The sequence below is a fragment of the Pieris brassicae genome, chromosome 1 (genome assembly GCF_905147105.1).
Source record: "Pieris brassicae chromosome 1, ilPieBrab1.1, whole genome shotgun sequence".
Taxonomy (NCBI): domain Eukaryota; kingdom Metazoa; phylum Arthropoda; class Insecta; order Lepidoptera; family Pieridae; genus Pieris; species Pieris brassicae.
This window is the reverse complement of record NC_059665.1, coordinates 1,001,212-1,021,391: the sequence shown is the minus strand read 5'-3', so window position 1 is coordinate 1,021,391 and position 20,180 is coordinate 1,001,212. Positions and strand designations below refer to the sequence as shown.

General features: G+C 34.4%; 1 protein-coding gene across 2 annotated transcripts in view; it reads left to right on the top strand.

Annotated features, from left to right (window-relative positions):
- The window catches only part of LOC123708128, a 93,450-nt gene extending 92,589 nt beyond the window's left edge, over positions 1 to 861 (top strand). The window contains exon 9 of one of the 2 annotated variants that reach the window (XM_045658654.1): positions 294 to 861. In XM_045658654.1, coding sequence (XP_045514610.1) covers positions 294 to 513 — 220 coding nt within the window. In that variant the 3' untranslated portion in view covers positions 514 to 861. The remainder of the gene's footprint in view (positions 1 to 293) is intronic. The other variant, XM_045658664.1, reaches the window with a different exon arrangement.
- The last annotated feature ends 19,319 nt before the right edge of the window (positions 862 to 20,180 follow it).

Here is a 20,180-nt window from a genome sequence, read left to right as displayed (position 1 = left end):
GTAATCGTTGCCATGGTAACAAACACCGTTCTACATTTAGTCCACGCTTTATAAGAGGCCGTTGTAAGTTCGTTTTCCTTTTTCTTGTTTGTCAAACATTAATTGTAATTTTACGTATATGAGTTGTAATTTCTAGACAATGTACGATTTTAGATTTAATTTAACGAAAAAAAAATAATGTAATATTAACCCAACCTAAAGATGATCAAAATGCAAAATTTTATATGTTTAAATTAGGTTTTAGCGTGAGTTTTGTCAATTAGCTCTGTTAACGACGTTTCGTAAATTCCCAGGAGCAGAAAATTGAACACTCTTTTAGAGAACGCTATCCAAGAAGCGATGTCCGAATTGGATAAGAAAAGCGACGGTACTAATGAAAGTGTCGATTCGGAACGCGGTGACGCATTTGACGTGGAAGAGATAACAGAGACCCCGAGGAGGAAGAAGGATAAGAGAAAAGAGAAGTGTAAGAAGAGCATAAAAGTCGATACGCGGCTACGGAATTCACGATGACAATTTTTTGGCGAGTTTTATTAGAAAATCATGTTTTTTTGTACACGGGAGATTTTCACTTGTAAATACGTTTTTGTTTCAAATTTTAGACGCCCGTTAGACATGATCAATATTTCGATGGTTCCTAATATCTTCGAATATTATTCCAATAGGTTTTAGATGTAGACACCGTAGTCTGTGCACTTATAGTCCAAGCCGAGTTGTATAACATGTGTTTTTATTAATAAATATTAGTTACATTAACAGCCTTATTACTGCAACCCATAGTCGCTTAGCGCATAGTATTTGAAGACTAATTTTATTTTTTTAACTAAGCACTTGGGGAGCGTTCAAATATTACGTAACGAGTTGCGGCGGGGGTGGGGGGGGGGGGGGTTCTTCTTCACAAAGAATCTCCAAACATTTCGTGACATAACACTTTGCTCCAAGGCTCCCATTGCCTCTTTTCATCACTTAGTTAAGTCTTTTTAAGAATAAGTTTTGAATCACTCGAAACAGACATATTTAAAAATGTATGATAAGTTTGATTTGATGGAAGACTTTTGAGTACAGCTTGGATTATAAGTAACCATGAAGCATATTTCAAAGATAGCTATTTATCTTGATAATAGGATTTCTGGTTTTATAATATACCAATTTTGTATTAATTCCAGACTCAATAACTTTACTGTAGCTAGTGTAATTGATTTCATTTTCCAGATTTTTTTTTATCATACGTTATTGAGATGGGCTAGATATTGAGATTTTTTATTATTCAGGAACGGGAGTTTCGTGTCTAGAACAAAATTTGTTTATCGTGTATAAAATGGCTTCAAAATGAAGCGGTTCATATCAAATTATTTATCTTAGAATAAATGAATGTCTACTTTAACCGAATCGATGTAACCACTTCATCGAGATTGTACAATTATAATAAGAAAATATGCTATTTATCACTGTATATTAAATTTTTGTTAGAAAATATATAATTATAATTTCTAGTCAAAATATTCGATTGTAGATATTTGTAATTGACAATAATTCTGGCCTGGTACATACATAAGTACAGTATTTATTTAACAATTTGTTTTTCGCTATTTGCGCTAGTTTTGTTATTAATTTTATAGTGACAGACGGAAGTGTAAACAGTGTTGCCATTCAAATTTTTTATACGAATACCAAAATTCTTAAATATCGTGGTTTTTTCCACAATATTTAAGAATCTTGTCAATCAATTGCAGGTTATGGCTTGATTTAAATAAGTGGATTTATTTTATTAAAATTACCAAGAGTTTGCTTTGCTTGCTTGATATTTTTAACTAAAATGGCAACACACTGTTTCTTCGCTAATGTGACGGAAATTTTAATATGTAGTTCGATAGGCCTATATATGACATGATTTAGGCCAGACATGTCAATATTGAACAAATTATTTTATTGTGATAAAGATTTTTAAAAATCATAAACAATTCGAGATTTTTTATAACATCACGGGCGGGTACCTTTATTTTAGTTTTAAGTTGCGCGGGAAAGGTGACAGACTGAATCAATTCCATAGATTAAATGGTTTAGTCTGTGGTCTGTCATGGCTCCGTACAAGGGAGATGCGCTTTTCACAATTATAATAATATAGATATAAAACTTTTAAAATAGAAGACATTAGATGTGCACTATAGGCAATTCGTTAACAGTCATTGTTAGATAAGTGTAAAAATATATACGTGAACTTTGAAATTTCTTATTCATAGCTTAGTCCAGGAGTCTTTCCCTGAACTACAAGCAGGACACGGGGAGGCTTTCAGACATAACTGTTTTTTTTTTATATTATCGCAACTTAACCTTAGGTATTCCATTTAAATGTCCTAAATACAGTCTCGAGATGAGGTATATAATGTTATATTGTTTTATGAATGCACAGTCGTACCCTCTGAAGCGGTATTATTGTAAATATTTTAAATGTAGTTATGTATAGTATTTTATTTCAGTGAATTAAATGTTTTATAGACTAATATACAATATAAGATTATTTATTTGTTTTGCTGTGTAAATATTTTTTTTTTTCAATAAAATGTACCTGTTTTTAAATTAGTTTTGTTATTTCTAACCCCAATCTAAAGTATTATATGCTTATTATATAGCGTAGAAAAATTCGTCAAATACAATATATATACTTTTTAGAAGAACATTTAAAACACGATATTATTTTAGTATAAAATGAAAATTAAAGTCCCAGATGTTTAAAGATGCTGAATTTGATTCGTTTTTGATAAAAGCGTTAAACATTTGAGAAAAGAGGCAAACTAACAAGCAGCTTATGTAAAATTGCTTAACGCCATCACCAGCAACACCAGCTTTCGAGTCAAAAGGCTTCATCGTTATAAACTTCAAGGTAAATGATATGAATGACACCGCGTACCAAAAAGTGGCTATAGTCTATGTAAGACCACGTACAACTAGAGAAACCCACTATCTTGGGTGATGTTTGCTCCCTGATGTAATGAGAAGGATCCATATTTCATCAATCGCTTTTTTCTTTAAAAGTGATCACACGGTTGAGTTTATGGACGATGTCAACCGCGGTAACCTTGCGGATACCTTATCTGATGAATCCGCTCAGATGCCTATAGGTTGCACTTTCATTCTTAAATCGTCCAATGTCAATCCAAATCCAAGTCCAATGCATCCAAAAAATAACGTTTTCTTATGCTTTTTTGAGCCGTATCTAATGTTAAGTGACACCGCCGCCGCACACTCAATGCCAGAGGGGTTGTCAGAAATGGTACGCTCTTTTCTTGAAGGTAAGTAAGTAAATCACGCCTGTTTTGAATTTGTTTTTATATAATAGGGGGGCAAATGACCCTGAGGAACGCTCAAAAAGGGCAGTCATCGCAGCCCATAGACAGCCTTTGAGGGTGGATCCCCGCCGGGAGTCGATTCCACAGTTCGCTAGTTGGCAAAGGAATGTGGAAGATTTCCAGCCATCCAGGTGATGTTGGTGAAATTTAGAATGAATACGGCTCATACGGTGCTGATACGAGGCAGCAGGGATCACCCCAAACAATTCTTCAGAACAGTCATCGTAGTACACTTTATAGAAAACGCAAATAGACGCAATGTCTCTGCGTAGAGAGAGAGAATCAAGCCGATCAGTAAGACATTGGAGATTGACAATTCGACAAGCCCTTCGCTGAATTTGGTCAAAAGGAAGAAGCTGGTATTTAGGAGCCCGGAGATGTGAGCAGTATTCCATATGAGGTCGTACTTTAGCCTTGTAGAGCTGCATACGTTGTACCTCAGTGAAATACTGCTTAGCCCTATGTCAAAAAACCCAGCTTTTTGGAAGCCAGGTTGGCTTTTTCTTCTAGGTAACTGCGGAATTGGACATCTTTCGAAATGCCAACCCCAAGTATACTAAGGCTGTGAGACGTACGAAGGAGAGCGCCTTCAAATTGAGGAGACACGACAAAATAATCTTGCTTGATGAATTTATGGTGCAGAGTCCCCATAATATCCATCAAGTATTTCCTTCGTTTTAGTGATGGTTTTTTACGTAAAAAATACTTATTTCTTACTCATTCCCGGAATACACTTTCTCCTTTGTTAAAATTTACGATGTCGTCCGATTCCAATCACAAAAACGAAATGGCGCAGTTTGTCTAAACTTTAATTCTAGTCTATTAATAGATGACGGCATCAGTTGATTTCAAATTGCTCGGGAAATTAAAGAAATCACTCACTTAGCAAACGACCCTTGTAATTTTTCACAGGCCGTATGTATCTTAGAAACGTCTGTTTTCTGTAAAAGGCACAAAATACATTTGTCCTTTATAGAGACCATTGCACTATTATTGGGTCTTTTAAAACAGAAACAGCTGAACACTTGCAGGAAACAAAATACGACTGAAATCGCCATTACAGCCTATACAATATGCAGTGAGGAATTATTACAGTTTCACTTGGTTCTATATGGTCTAATTTTTATGGTCTGCATCACCCCATAATTTAATTTCCGCAACGTAATATATGTAGGTGATCACAAGAGATTGTTATAGTTATACGTAGTCTAGTTTTTAACTCTATAAAGGCCTAATTTAGTGGTTTGTAAGATTTTATGGTAACATTCGGCTTCACAAATATTTGCTGCTCCAAGGGTGGAAACATGGAAGTTCACTACCGACAAGTATTTGTCAACTGTCTTCGCCGTATTCTTGGTATCTGGTCCGAGCAAAATTGGGAGCGCTGTGAAGAAACCCCGATTAGCCAGCACATCAAGCGACGCAAGTAAAATGGATAGGCCATACAGTCCCAAGAGATTCCAATTATATACCCAAGCAGGTACTTAAGTGGACCTCGCAAGGAATTTGATAGTGTGGGCATCCCAAGCAAACCTGACGTCGTACAGTGGCACATGAGGCAAACAGAGTCGGAAAGACTTGGAGCGAGCTGAAATACGAGGCTCAAGATCGAACGCGATGGAGAACCCTCTGCCCCAGAGCACTTCCACATCTAGGGGTTATAATACATTAAGTAAGTAAGTTAGTGTTCGGCTTCATTTGAGGTTTTTTAAGAAAATAAAGGTGTTTAATATAAAAATCGAAAATGAATATGAACGTCTCTCGTGATTCACAGTTTTTACCACTGTCGCAGTACGTAAACTACACCACCATTACTGTGCAGTTCTGTAGAGCGTATAGAAATTGCTTTCTTGACTATAAAGGGTCGTTTAGGCTTCGATTGGCATTTTGTATTTCACTAGTGACGTCCGACCCACGTGACACAGCCAACTCGATAATGTGTTTTCCGATACGTGTCTGTGACAATTAATTCTATAAATATTTTTTAATGTATTCGTATTATTGTGCTTTTTGGTAGTCCCTATTTATAAGTCTCTTAAATAACTGTTTAGGTTTGTAGTATAGACGGCAATGGTGTGATCCTTTTGGACTTCTAACAAAGATTGACCACTTGAAGTATGTAAACACGTAAAATGCGAAATTGTAAACTAAATACTATATATAACTAAATTGTCAAACAAATATTTTATATATGTAATGTTAGTGTGAATGCTGAGACAATCCAACTTCTTGACTCAACAGGAACGAGACGCCTAAAGAGAACTAAACCTTTTGAGCTAATAAACCTTGTCTAGTGAATATAAGTGCAAATCCGTTATCTGGAACGTAGTGTCAAAACATTATAGAACACTAAGACTGCTAATGAAGATTACATTAGTTTAAGTTATTCACTAGTACTGTATATAGTTTTTATATTGTTGTTATTGTCAACATAATAAAACTTATTAGCCATAATTAGATTAGATAGATTGTAATTCATGTAAAATCACACTCTTTTGTGGACTCAGACAGGAAAAAAATAGATTAAATTACTATATTTTATCTTGAATTTAACGTCTACCAAGCTAGATGAAACCATAAATATTAATCTTGGCAGAGAATAAACAGCGTGTTCATTTAACATTCACGACACAAAACTACAAAATATACAAAGGAATGTATGTGAATCGTAATATTCCGAGTTTCGGGTATACAAACAAAATAGTGTCGCAATTCACAAACGTCGCCTGCAATATGTTAGGATTAAAAAATAATATCGCATATGAATGTTTGCTTTTGTGATATTTTATTGCTATTACCGCCATTTCCTTACAAATCCATGTTTATTTCTGCCATACGGTTTTATTCTTTATGGGATTTGGCCATAGATTACCGTTTACAGATACAGACTCCGTGCCGATTACGTCCGTACGATTAAAATGTTACGTGAATCATTTACGGTGTATTTTATTAATTTAAGAGCAGTGTTAGCTTAGCATCTATTCTTATATATATAATTAATAATATTTCTTCTTATTCAGGAAACTTCATGGGGAATAAAGAAAAACTTCAAGTATGTAGGTTTTTTTATGTAACAGGAGGCAAACAGAGGCTCATTAAGTAATACCGCCTCCCTTAGACAGTCACATTGCCAGAAAGCTCGCAAATGCTTTTTTAAGGAACCGAAGCCGAATTGGTTCAAAATACAGTGGGCAGCTGGTTACACATATTGGTGGTGTTCAACTACATTAAAAAACGCTAAATTACGGAAATACGGACGTCGAGGTGATACTGGTTAATCCGAACAACTCCTCTGAAGACTGCAAAAGATTGCTTTCGTTTTAGTATACGTTAAATACTTCGTTAATAACACGTTTATGATTTAAGTATAAGATATTATTAAGTATTCATTGGCTGCCATGAACAACATATAGATATAGAGTTATAGAGCTGCAGCCGTGTGCCTTCAAGTCTAAAGGTTAACATCGATAACCTATTACTGCCTAACCTAGTACTGCCTACGCATCAGGGTGCCTGATACGTTAGGAGGCGCCAACGACCGCAGTTACTATTTTTATTTTTAACGAAAACTAACCTTTCGAAAAGGGTACATATAATGGAAATAATTATTGAACTCCGTTACTGACTGACTGACAAAAGGTCTGATTCATATCACAGTTACTGTTATCTATACTGTAATAAATAGTATTTTTGTAAATATTGTAATCTTTTACTGTTTAATGTATGGCAGCTAATTTTTATAAAATTAAAAAAAAATGGTGTACAGAGAGAGCCAAGGCTGTACATTTTGTTCATTCAGGCTTTCATGGCGTTATAAGCGTGACGATTTCGAAAACCGACGGTGTTACAATAAAAAAAAGCTTTTTATACATTTGACGAATATCCAAATGACCCTAATCATTGGGATTAATTTCTAGTTCAAACAATTTGTATGACTCAAAACTAAACTATTAAAAAGACTCTTCGAGTTTGTTGGCAGTGCTTCCTGCCCGCTCTTGACTTGCAAATATAAATAATATTATAAATTGACTGGTAGTAAATGTAAATTTATTTAATTTAACATCTTTTCTGTTGACGTTCATAAGACTTGATTACATATATAAATAACGTTATTTTGACTTTGAGTTTACGCCCCGAGAGTATAGCCAGACGTAGGCACTCTGTTCAACTGTTACATTGCATTCATTCTTTACATATTAAAGGTCTATTGTTGTACAGTTTAGTTAATATAGACCTATTATTTGAATTACTTCAATGAAATAAAAATCTTTGGGCTGAGAGGATCCTCTTTAGAAGTGCAATATAAGAGTTTAGTTTATCAACAGTACAGTTCTAACTCGACTTCGAAAGCAAAGAATCTAAGAGAAACCTTTAAATTAAAATTAATGTTCTCTCTAAAGAGCTTGTTAGAAACAAGTAACGACGAGTGTAATATAACGTGAAAGATCTCGAAATGGGTTTAGGAAATGGACTAAATAACGATCTTTAGCGAACTTCTAATAGGGAATTATTTCTCTTAGATTGTAAGAGGTACTACAAAAAGTAAACTAAAATTTATTTATATAATTTGGACAAAAATAGATTACAGATTGAAACGGCTTTTTTTTATACACATATATACAATACATATTAGCTAAAAGGGAATTCACAAAATGAACATTACACACGTTTACAGTTATTATGAAAATACAAAAATAAAGGTTAACTTGTTTTTATGACGGACAAACATACGTACGTTTAGTAGATAATGTATTGTTGATTATACCACTATGTGGAACCAGCTGCTCACTGAAGTAATTCCGGATCAATTCCAATTAGGTTCCTTCAAGAAAAGAGCGTACCAATACTTAAAAGTCCGAACGAACTTGCGAGTCTTCTGACAATAAGTGTCCGTGGACATAGCACTTAACATCAAATAACCGTTTGCCTCCTATTACATAAAAAACTGCAATAGGCCTTGTAACAAAATAAATAAGATTTTTTAGAAAAGGAACGTTGGCGCTCTATTACTTTCAGTTTTCCAACAGTTTTTATACTAGAACCAGTGGCGCTACAACTTCTTTAGGTCTAGGCTTCAGATCCGTTTTATGATCATTTTTCAATTTTATTAGAATCTTGATATATATAAGATGCCTATTGGCAAGAAGTGACAGTAACAGCCTCCTGTGCCTGACACACACCGTCCTCACGTTTTCACAGGTCGAGCGAATGTAAATGTGCGCATACACAGAAAGTTCGTTGTTGCACAGCCGGAGATCGAACCTCTCAAGAATAATAATCGCACGCTTAAGTAGGCTTCGGCAGTGTAGGCACTGCTTACATTGATTTTATACTAGCGTATAAAAAGTCCGAATCGTCGCTTTAATAAAATAATATTCTTATAAAATGTTATCGAAATATACCCTTTCGAATGGGACTACTAACCAATATGAGTATGTATTAAAGTATTCTGTAAAAAACATAGTCTCTTCGTTTGTTTTTTAATTTCATATTGATGATAACTCATTAATTAACTACGTCCTTTAGTAGTACTAAGCCAACAGATGTCTGAATGCGTTTTATTCAATATATATAGTCTATGAAGAAGGAGGTTACATCAAACATTAATATACAATCTCCACCTATTGTTCCAGTGGTCACATAAATAATACCGTGTGGATAAAACGTCACCCTGATATGTGAGGCCCATATGTCTTCTTTCAATGACTATTCATTTGCAATTGACGGGGCAGGTCAGCCATCCCTCTAATAGATTAATGACGATCCTCTTTACTGGTAACGTAAAAATATATTTAGGACCTTTACGTTTTATTGGATACTTAACCGGACAGATTAAAGCATTCACTTTTTGTACAAATAATGGTTTTTGTAAGCTTCTAATAAGAGTTGCTTCCGTAATTTAAGTTTAAAAAGTAGTAATTCTTCTTTCTCTGTTATGGTTGAGTCTCTAGTCTCAACCATAACAGACATGTTGAGTTGCTGTCTCCACATCACTCTATCCACAGCTTGTTGAGACAAGCTACGCATTAGGGATTTTGAGAGCCATATTGTCTTATTAAGTCAAACCAACGGGTAGGCGTTCGACCACGACATTTCCTATCCATCACTCTTCGATAACATTACCAGCTTACTAATCTCTCCTGGCATTATAGCCAAAGTAGCTAAGCATCCGTTTGTAAGTGATGGTTGACAGTCTTGTAGTGATCTTTAGTTGGTTGAGAATATATTTATTGGTTCTTTTTGCAGTCCATCCATTTGCGTCCGCTGCACATATTATCCAGGACTCTCTCTTAATTCTTAAAGAACTAATAATACTAATATACTTCTAAAGTCCGAGTGGAGCTCACAAACTGTACTCCGTCAGCAGTCACCGATTCTGCTTAACCGTTTTCGAAGTTACCTTTACCAGAACTAGATATAGCGTATGTATTTGTGACAGGTTCGGAAAGACTGAGAGACGTACGTTATTTTTCAAGTAGAAATATTGTAAGTAGATTAAGGTAGTATGTAAGCCTAAATTTATTATATGGCATGAATGCTGTGATTAATTAAATTAAAAATGTAAAATAAAATACATCTGAAGTTACCTCTATGGTTATCGTAGATCTGCTGAAAGGAGGCTTTATATGTACGACTTACAAGACTGTACATAATACAGAAGGGTAAAACTTTCTGTTATAAAACTTTTACAAGCAAGTGATGAGAACTGATTCGGAACAGTGGCATTGTATGGTCAGAGTGATCACTTAACCGGCATGAATTTGTTTCGTGTTTATTAACGATATTCATTGTCATAAAAACAAATGACGGGCTATGTATGAAGCTGGATTTTTTTCGGATAAATACACTGAAAAATAAAAAATACACTAAGAACAGTAAAAAAAGTATTACAATAAAGTTCACGGAAAAGAATGCAACTGTACATGAATTACAATCTAGCCAATACAATAATTTTGGCTAATAAGTAATATTATGCTGACTTAATTTTCTACAATACTAATCAATAGATTAAAGTAATGTAATCTTCATTAGCAGTATTAGTGTTTCATAATGTTTTGACACTATGTTCATGAGTCCGAGATTCCGCACAAGCACTTATATTCACTACACTAAATTTATTAACTCAAAAGGTTTAGTTCTTGTTAGGCATCTTACTCCCGTCGTGTCAAGAAGTTGGATTTCCTCAACATTCACATGGCTATGTAGCCTGTTTAAGTGAGCTTACGCAAACCATTATAAAGCAAATAAAAACCAGTGTCAAGAAGGCCGCGCCTGGCCCACGACAGACACGAGTGGAACCGGATGGAGGAGGCCTATGTCCAACGGTGGACAAACCCAAACTTGACTGAAGCATATGCTGGTTAAGAAAACACTTTTTAAACGTGGTTACGGTGACGCACGCTGTAAAGCCCGCGAAACGTCGAAAAGAAAAACAATTTAAATTTAAAATTATGTAAATAATTATAAGTTTATAATAATAATACATAGCTTCAATCCGTTTAAAAGGTGTTTTCTTAATGTGTAAAAGCTATGTTAACAATAGACAATGCATATGATGGTTAGTAAACGTTACGTTGTTACCTACTGTAAAAAGTTATTTTTTTTAGGATCTATAATAAGGAGATATAAATGTAGCTTCAATATTTATAATTAAGTTTTGGTAATGATAATCTCTATATATATAAAATTATCGTGTCACAATGTTCGTTCCCATACTCCTCCGAAACGGCTCGACCGATGCTTATGAATTTTTTATGCATATTCAGTAAGTCTGAATCGGCTACTATCTATATTTCAAACCCCGAATGGATAAGATCCACCCCAAAAAAAATATTTTATATTATTTATAAACACTTCGTTACAGTACATAATATAAAAAAATTAACATAATTAACTCAAAAGGAGGGTAACTGGCGGCCTTGGCTCTTTCGAGCGATCTCTTCCAGGCAACCACTGTAATTAAAGAAAAAAATAAATAAAAATGTATTAAATTACATACGATAGGCAAGTAGTGCAAAAATACATGTTTCACACAGTTATTAAGACAAAAACTAAACAGGAACAACAACAAAAACAAAACAAACTAAACTAAAAAGATGATACATTAAAAATAGAAAGTAAAAAGACACATGAATCACGATAATTTAAGATAAGTCTCACGTCAGTCAGTAGTTAGTAAGAAAGTTAGGGATACGATGTGGACAGATAATGTTTGTAAAGAAGAGATTTAAAGGAAGATAGAGAAGGAGCTAAGAGAATAGGGACGGGAAGTGAATTCCAAAGCCTCACTGTAGAGACCTTAAAGGAATGGCCAAGAAAGGAGGAGCTATGCGATGGAATTTCAAGGAATTTTATTTTGAAGACAATTTTTTTTTGTATTTATTTATGATACAAAAATAAATATAACCATTAATTGTCACCCGCTACGATCAACCCCTATTTTTATTTTAGTAGATAGAACTAAAAAAATGTTTCCTGAAAATAATATACATGGCTAAACGACGTTTGCCGGGTCAGCTAGTTATGCATAAAAATGTATCTATAATCCATGGTTAAATAATAAAAATTTCTCTCATGAATTTTACAGTCCATGATATTTAAATAGTATAATTAAATTTGTCAGTACGGAAAGCCTACCTACTTCCGGCTTGTATGCTTTTGACAAATATTCCTCGAGGCATCCTCGTTTATAACCATTGTGAGCGGTGTCTGTATAATGTTTTTATATTATATAAGAGCTTAGAGAAGATTATATATGTAATATATAGTAATATTTCTTAATTTTAACCCTAATTAATAAATATCATATGAAATTAAAACTATAATCAAGTGGCTTTGAGCACTAAACTACGAGGAAACTAAATTACTAGTACAAGAACAAAATCTAATCATTATTAATGCACTTACAATCTTTTACACTAGCACCTGGTGGTGGAGAACCTCTCATCCCATCCATCCCTTTCCTAACATTATCACTTCACTTCTGATGTTCATTGAACCATTGGAAAGGAGCGGAGTACGTTGATGTAAAGGTCTCTGTAAACTTAGTTCAGTTAGTCCAATATCTGCTTATATAATGTGCCTTGTTACTGAATAAAGATATTTTGATTTTTTTGAATATACATATACCATACATATACCCAGAGAGTGCATTAACAATATGTTGGTTTTACCCATTATGACTCCGGTACACAAATAAATTTTGTTTTAGGTCTTGGGTAGTTTTATCATTATTTACCAAGATGTCGCGGAATGTGCTTTCGGCGTATTAAGAATATCCATAGCGCTAAATCCTGCGTCATGAGCACACCACATATATACCCTCTCTTTCACACCATCATACTACACAGCCGAATTAGGAATTACTTACTTGAATGGATTTTACTTTCGTAAATGTTTGAACCTTTTTGTATATATTATGTATTTCATATTTGGCTATATATTTAGTATAATTGTTTTCTGTTATATGTAATTTATATTTATAGGATTACGAAATAAACAAATTAGTCAAATTGAGCGTTATGGGTAGCTTTGAAATCATTCCTCTCGTCCCTTAAACGTGGGTAACACTGAAAATGTTTAGAACTGGCCAGTCAGAAACATTACTAATGAAAACTTTTCTGAATTTCAATTTTAGAACTCTTTGGAAACCTTCATTTGTCATCTGTTTTTGTGTCAGCAAATCTAAGACTCTTTTTACACGTGAGAGAATCTAACGCGAGAAAATTTTCGGGTCAATGATTTATCATGACTTTTCTTGTGGGCTTACTCAACAACAAAGCTTAGCATTTCTTAATGAAGCCCCATCTTGTGCCACTATTTACAATCGGTTTAACGAGTTTAAGCGTGGAAGTAGCAATCTTAATGATGATTCGCGTGAGGGGTTAACAGTGACTAATGAAGATAACATCAGTGTTGTGCGATGCAGGATAGAGGAAGATATGAGAGTGAGATTCTGCCCTATCAGCAGATACGGGCAAGCCTATGCATTGGTATGAGTCAAGTTTAAAAAATATTACACGAACCTTTAGGCGTCAGGCAGCTTTGTACCAGATGGATTCCCCATACTTTAACCGACGACCAGAAACACCTTCGCATAGACTGGTGAATATTTGACTATGGCAGGTGTCGCTATAATGAGTCATCCTCTCTCTATATACCTGACCTGGCGCCTAGGGATTACCATTTATACCCAAGAACTAAAGATAAAATTCGAGGTATTCGCTTTACGAGCTCTGAAGATGCGGTGAAAGCGTACGAAAATGCCACAGCAGAGATGGACTGCTTTTCTCAGTGGTTCCATCGAATGCGACGATGTGTAGAGAGGAACGGAGATTACTTCAGAAAACACTAAAAGTATTGGCAACTTTCTACCGACGTTTTTGAATTTTTTAAACATTTTCAGTGTTACCTAGCTACCTATCCTAATTTGCCAAACCCGCTTTTGCCTGTCTGGTTGACCCAAACAATTTATTTGATTTATATTCACGGTGGTTACGGAAATTAAAATTATGCTCTGTCTCATTACTGCATTAAACGGAATTTGTGTCACGAAAAAATATTCATGCATTTTATTTACGATGTTCGCTATTTTCATAATTGTTAAGGCTTTTATTTCGAATATTTCCTGTAAAATTTTTCAGTCATTAAAACTAATGAGCATAATTGAATAGTTAAAACGTGGATGAAACGTTTCTACTTTATTTATTCACAAATATTATAAAAGAAAATGTATTGCACGTTGTTTAAAGTAATGTTTAAAGTATATAAAAAATGTTTCCATAAATCATCCTATAACGTTGGAAATTTAATCAATTTGTTTTCCTTCCATTCATATGTGAGCGAAACTACTGTAATAAGTATTTTTGAGTCTAAGGCAAGTCGGTTTCCTCACGATGTTTTCCTTCACCGTTCGAGTGAATGTCGAATGCGCACGTGTAATGAAAGTCCGTTGGTGCACAGCCGGGGATCGAACCTACGATTTGAGCGATGAGAGTCGCACGCTGAAGCCTGAGGCAACTGTTATTCACGTTAAAACTCTATCTTTAGAGTAATTCAAGAAAGATTTTTACTTTAAGTTGTGACTACTCCCGGGACCAATTTTCATTTGCTAGAAACTTTTATAAGTGGAAAATAAGCGAATCTCTATGGAACAGACATTTCTCTAAAACGAAAGAATTTCTTATTCGTCTTAAATATTTGAACAGTATTTTGTCGGGAAATTTCTCGGTAAATTTAATTAGGTACTATTGAATTTATATCATGTAAACATTAATTAGTTCCCCATTCAATTCTGTTTGATAGTTAAACGGGGTTAGTTTGTAAATAAAACGAAAAAAATTGCTACGATTACAGGAAAAGGTATATTGTCTGCTTTCAGAATGTAAGCTATACAGATAAAAAAAAATAACTAGCTTTAACCACCATTATTTTTGGGATATAACAATAAACGTTATATTTTAGTCAATTTACATAAAACCATAACGAATTAGGTTCCTTCTTTCTTCTTAGTAATAAGCCTTTATTCGTCCACGTCCACATCTTATTGACATACATTTTCGTATTAGGTTGGGTTAGTTAGGGTATTGTTTTCGCATTATAGTATGAACTTGTAATAAAATTTCTTTGGCTGACCATATTTGGCTGGTTTTATGATTAAAAGCTTAAATTTTACCGAAGATAATTCCAAATTCAAATTAGGAAAAAGTGTGATTTTTATTTATATTCGTACTGTCTTGATGAGTGAATCTAATGCAAAAATTCGATACATTTTACAATTTTACTACAAAAATGGTAGAAATGCAGCGCAAGCCGCGAAAAAAATTTGCGATGTTTATGGACCTAGTGACCTGTCTGTGACAGTAACACAAATTTGGTGTAAGCGTTTACGATTACTCGAAAATTTTGATGTCAAACATGCACGTCGCTCTGGTCACCTTAATACGGATAAATGGATGACATTTTTGAAAAAGTGAAACAAGATCGGCATATCAATAGTTACGACGTAGCTGAAGAACTGGAAATTGACTACAAAGCAATTTTGGCGCATTTGAAAAAACTGGTTAGGCAAAAAGGTCGATATTTGGGTACCTCACCAGCTCATTGAAAGAAGAGAGAGAGTGGAATGAACCGTGCACTCATTTGTGATTCTTTATTACGACATAATGAAACCGAACCATTTTTGAAGGTCGTGGTCAAAGGCCGGTTAGGCTTCACAGACTGGTGAAACCCAGGTTAACACGGTGATGCTGTGTGTGTGGTGGAATTGGAAGGGCATTATTGATTATTAGATTGAAGCAAGAAGTTGAGAGAAAGCGGTCGGAATTAATCAACAGAAGGCGTGTGGTTTTTCATCATGATAAAGCTGGACCTCACACATCTTTAGCCACATAGAACGAATTAAGAGAGCTTGGCTGAGAGGTGTTAATGCATCCGCCGTATAATCCTGACCTTGCCCTTTCAGATTTACACCTGTTTCGGTCTCTTCAGAATTCTTTAGGCAGTGTGAGGTTAACAACACGAGGGGACTGCCAAAACCAATTGTCGCGGTATTTTGATGGAAAACCCCAAAATTTGTATAGCAATGGGATCATGTCCCTACCTACAAGATGGCAAAAAGTTATCGAACAAAATGGTACCTACATACTTTAGTTAAATGTAAATAATTTATATTAAAAATGCGAAGAGACATTCCCCAACCTATTATTCTGATGATGCGGCCCCTTTCCGAGAGAAGGTCCAATGAAGTCCTCCAAACTTTTCCAACCTATTTTATTTTTTGCCATCGTTAATTTTGTCCAGCTATCCCTTCGATTCCTTCGGCCCATCCCTCTATTGGTCTGCTTTTGTTCCTTTTGGTCCATTCGGTTATTGTTTTCGGCCATCTGTCATCTGTATAACGGACTACTTGCCCTTCCCATCTCCATTTAGGTAATATATGTTGCTCAGCATCAATTATTTTTGTTTTGCTGCGCATACGTTCAATTTTTTGTTTGTCGCTTAATTTAAAGAATACTTTTTCTATTGCCCGATGGCACGAACGTATTTTGGCTTAGATTTCGTTTCTTGAAAATCCCAGTTGTAAGGCATGTAAGGCAAGGCAGTTAGCACATTCACCACCTTTGAGGATTTCTTTTTAGCTCCTATACTTCTTCCAAATTTTACTTAAAGTCCCCCAAGTGGGGCAGAGGGCGTCCAGGGTAGGAAACCAGCTTGATCGGTTCTGGGTCTTTAATTATACCCCACGTCAGTATTTATTTGTGAAAAAAAATCTGTTGTAATTAGAAATATGGTTTTGCATGACCATTGATGGATTCAGGACGAACTTACTTTTGAAGATTATGTATCAATCTGCCTTAAATTGTCTAAGGATATCGTAAATATTTAATTATTTTTGATTAATTTTTGTGTATTAATTTGATTTAAAGGCTGCAAATGTTTCTAAGAGTGACGTTCCTCACATTACCACCAACCAAAGAATATCCATTTCTCTAAATCACCTGCATCATGTGCACATCCTGCATATACACACCTTCACGTACATACCCTCACTCTTACACCATCACACAAGATAGCCAAATAAGATATAAACGTTTGAACCTTTTTTAATTTATGTATTATATGTATTCTTTAATTATTTTTAGTTATATATAATTTATGTTGGCTTAGAAGTACAAAATAAATAAATAGTGCAAAATAAAAAAACATGGACAAAAACTGTGCGTGCATTATTTTGTTAATTTGGCATATATGAAAGAGTTGGGAGTATTTGAAGTTTGATTTAAATGAATTCTATGAGATGTAGCTATATGGGTTAAATGAGCGTTTGTTCCGGATTCAACAGATACGAATTTATTCATACGTATTCGGGAATTTTACTCGCATTTTTGTGCCAAACGGTATATTTTACGGCAGTAAGTAAAAAATTGTGGCTTTTAACCGTTGCATAATATATGGCGTTTGGGGAGCTTTTACCGTGCATCTAGATATTAATACTAACATTGTTTTTACGTAGAAGCTGAAAGTATGGTATGCACTAGGTCTTCAAAAAAAGAGCGTACCAATTCTTAAAAGGCCGGCAACGCACTCGCGAGCCCTTTGGCATTGGACATGGACACTCCATTGGCGGCGGTATCACTTAACATAAGTCTATTGCTCTATAAATAAAATAACCAAGTCAACTTAGGGTCCTTTAGGAAAAGAGCGTACCAATTCTTTAAAAAAAAAGGACAGCAACGCACTCGCGAGCCCTTTGGCATTGAGAGTATCCACTTAACATCGAGTGAGCCTCCTGCCCGTTTGCCCTCTGTTCTATATATATATATATATTCTCTGAAACTATTATATATATAAACCTCAGACATGAGGCAAAGTTATCCCTAGCTAGTCGGCCGCTCGATCTTAACAAAATCGTAAAACAAATCCCAAATTTAATTATATTCATAGTATTGTCTTTTGTTAACATAGCTTTTAAACATTAAAAAAACACTTTTTAAACTTATTCTTATTAACATGCTTTTAAATTTAAAATTTTCGCGTTGTTCGCGACGTTTCGCGTGCTTTACAGCGTCACCGTGACCACGCACACAGACAGACAGCTTCAATCCGTTTAAAAAGTGTTTTCTTCATTATATTCATTACATACGGGAAGAAAATTCCAGAATCTGCGTTTAGCCACGAGAGTTATGGCTCTATATTGAATGGTTTTGAGATTAAACAATTATATTTTAATACAATTATGTAATTTATGTTATCATTGACGCAACGAATATACCTTTTGTTCGGGGAAATGTTGAATTTATTTTTAGTGCTTCTGTACACGTTACGTAATAATGTGATAATATTCATGTCAAACTAATGTGTCAGCTTTATAAAGCAATAATTTACTATTGAGGATTATTAAAATTGAGAAATTAGTTGTTGTTTTCCAATTTATTAGGACCTTACGTAGGAAATTGACGTTTGGTCGTACGAGCCACTTTGACCTCATATATTTTCGAAATTTCGAAAGCTTGCAAGATAAAATTCAACTCTCGGGGCAGTCTGCAGATTGTTTATTAGTAAAGGGATCAATAAACTACCTGTAATATGGCAAAAGTGCAAAGATACATACTTTGTTGAATGAAATATATTCTATTTAAAAAAAAGGGTCTACTTTTTGTTCCTCCCATAAAAAACGCAATATTCATATAAGTTTCATAAGTTCAATTAAAATTTAAAAGTTATTGATTAAATTAGGTACAATTTGTACATTACTGTGTCAAATTTACGCCATCCGTTAATTATTCTACCAGGAGACCTTGTTCTGAGAACGGGTAAAAAACTCAGCAAGTTCGTTCCTCCCTTTACATTATTCATTTTTATTACGGGAAAGGTCACAATTCACAAGTTCAATGCGTCTAAGAAGAATAATAATAATAAGAGATAAAAAATATGTATAAAGAAACCATACTGAGCTATGCATTCCCTTATAATATAGTCAAAAATGTAGAGTACATAAATATAGTGATACACAATATTAATATCAATTATCATTGCCTTCGTTTTGATATAGGGACCCGAAAATAGCTTTTGATGATGTTGTTCGTATGGTATTCGTCTAAATGTCTCTTATAACACAGACACAGTATTAGGAACAATTATGCTGGGGGTTTACTAGATTGAATGTATTATTTTTTTAGGTTAATAATGTAAATTAGCTTCAAGAGTAACAAATAAGAATGAGAGCGTTAAAACGGACTCTGAACCTTAGATTGTGGGTTTGGAAGGAACTCTGTGTATGGATTTTATTTATGTATAATCATTTATTTTTATCACATAATTACCCTCGAAGCAATAATTATTAATTTTATATATTGTTTTAATATGGTATGGTTAGTTTTGGTTTCATCTGTTACATCACCCCAATAAATTGATAATCAAAAATATTGTATCACTTCGAACGACTCCCAACGTTCCAACTTATCTAGCGTTAACAATTAGATAGCAAACAAATTTCTAATGTAAGTTATTTTTGTAATATACAATAAAAATCTGTGGCGCTACCTGGGTCTCAGATTTCTGTATCAGTTCCGTGATCATTTCTACTAATGGACAAGTAGATAAACTTTGAACTAGTTTCCTTCACCGTTGGAGTGAATGTCATAGCTACGAACTCGGGGATGAGAGTCTCATGTTGAAGCCACTAGGCCAGCAATGTTCTATTATATGTAGTTAAAACAATTCTGCCATGCAATAGCAATTTATTTACGCTTATCCATCGAAGCTGCCATTCTCCGTTCCTATTAGTGATCGACGTTTCGCACAGAATAAATAATAGGACTAATAGCCCAATACACATAGGTTGATAGATTTACTACCAAACTGTATCGTATTTCACCAAATGGAAATTCAGTGCGTCATATTACGTCGCTTTTAGCGAAGATATCTTGTAATTAATATCATATTAGTTGTTATTAACTAGTATTATAATATAATTTAATATTATTATTAAAAAAACTTAATATAACTAAGTATTTACAATATTCTTAACCTATATAGTATAATAATAATCAAAATATAGAATTAAAAATTGGTAAATAGAAAATTAAAACATTTTTTTAAAGTTTGGTCCCTGTGGCCGCTTTAGCGCTGGTAGCATTTCTCGCTGTATTGCGTTACTTATTCGTCGAGCAAGGAAAGCACCAGCTCTGGGGTTACTGTACATTCTACAAGGCGCCAACTTAAAACTTTAATGAGCGCATGTGCAATTGAACCCATGGCCCAAGAGGCTATACTCCAACGGGAACAAAATCGAAGTTAGAGGAATAACTCTTATATTTGAGCCGTTTATTA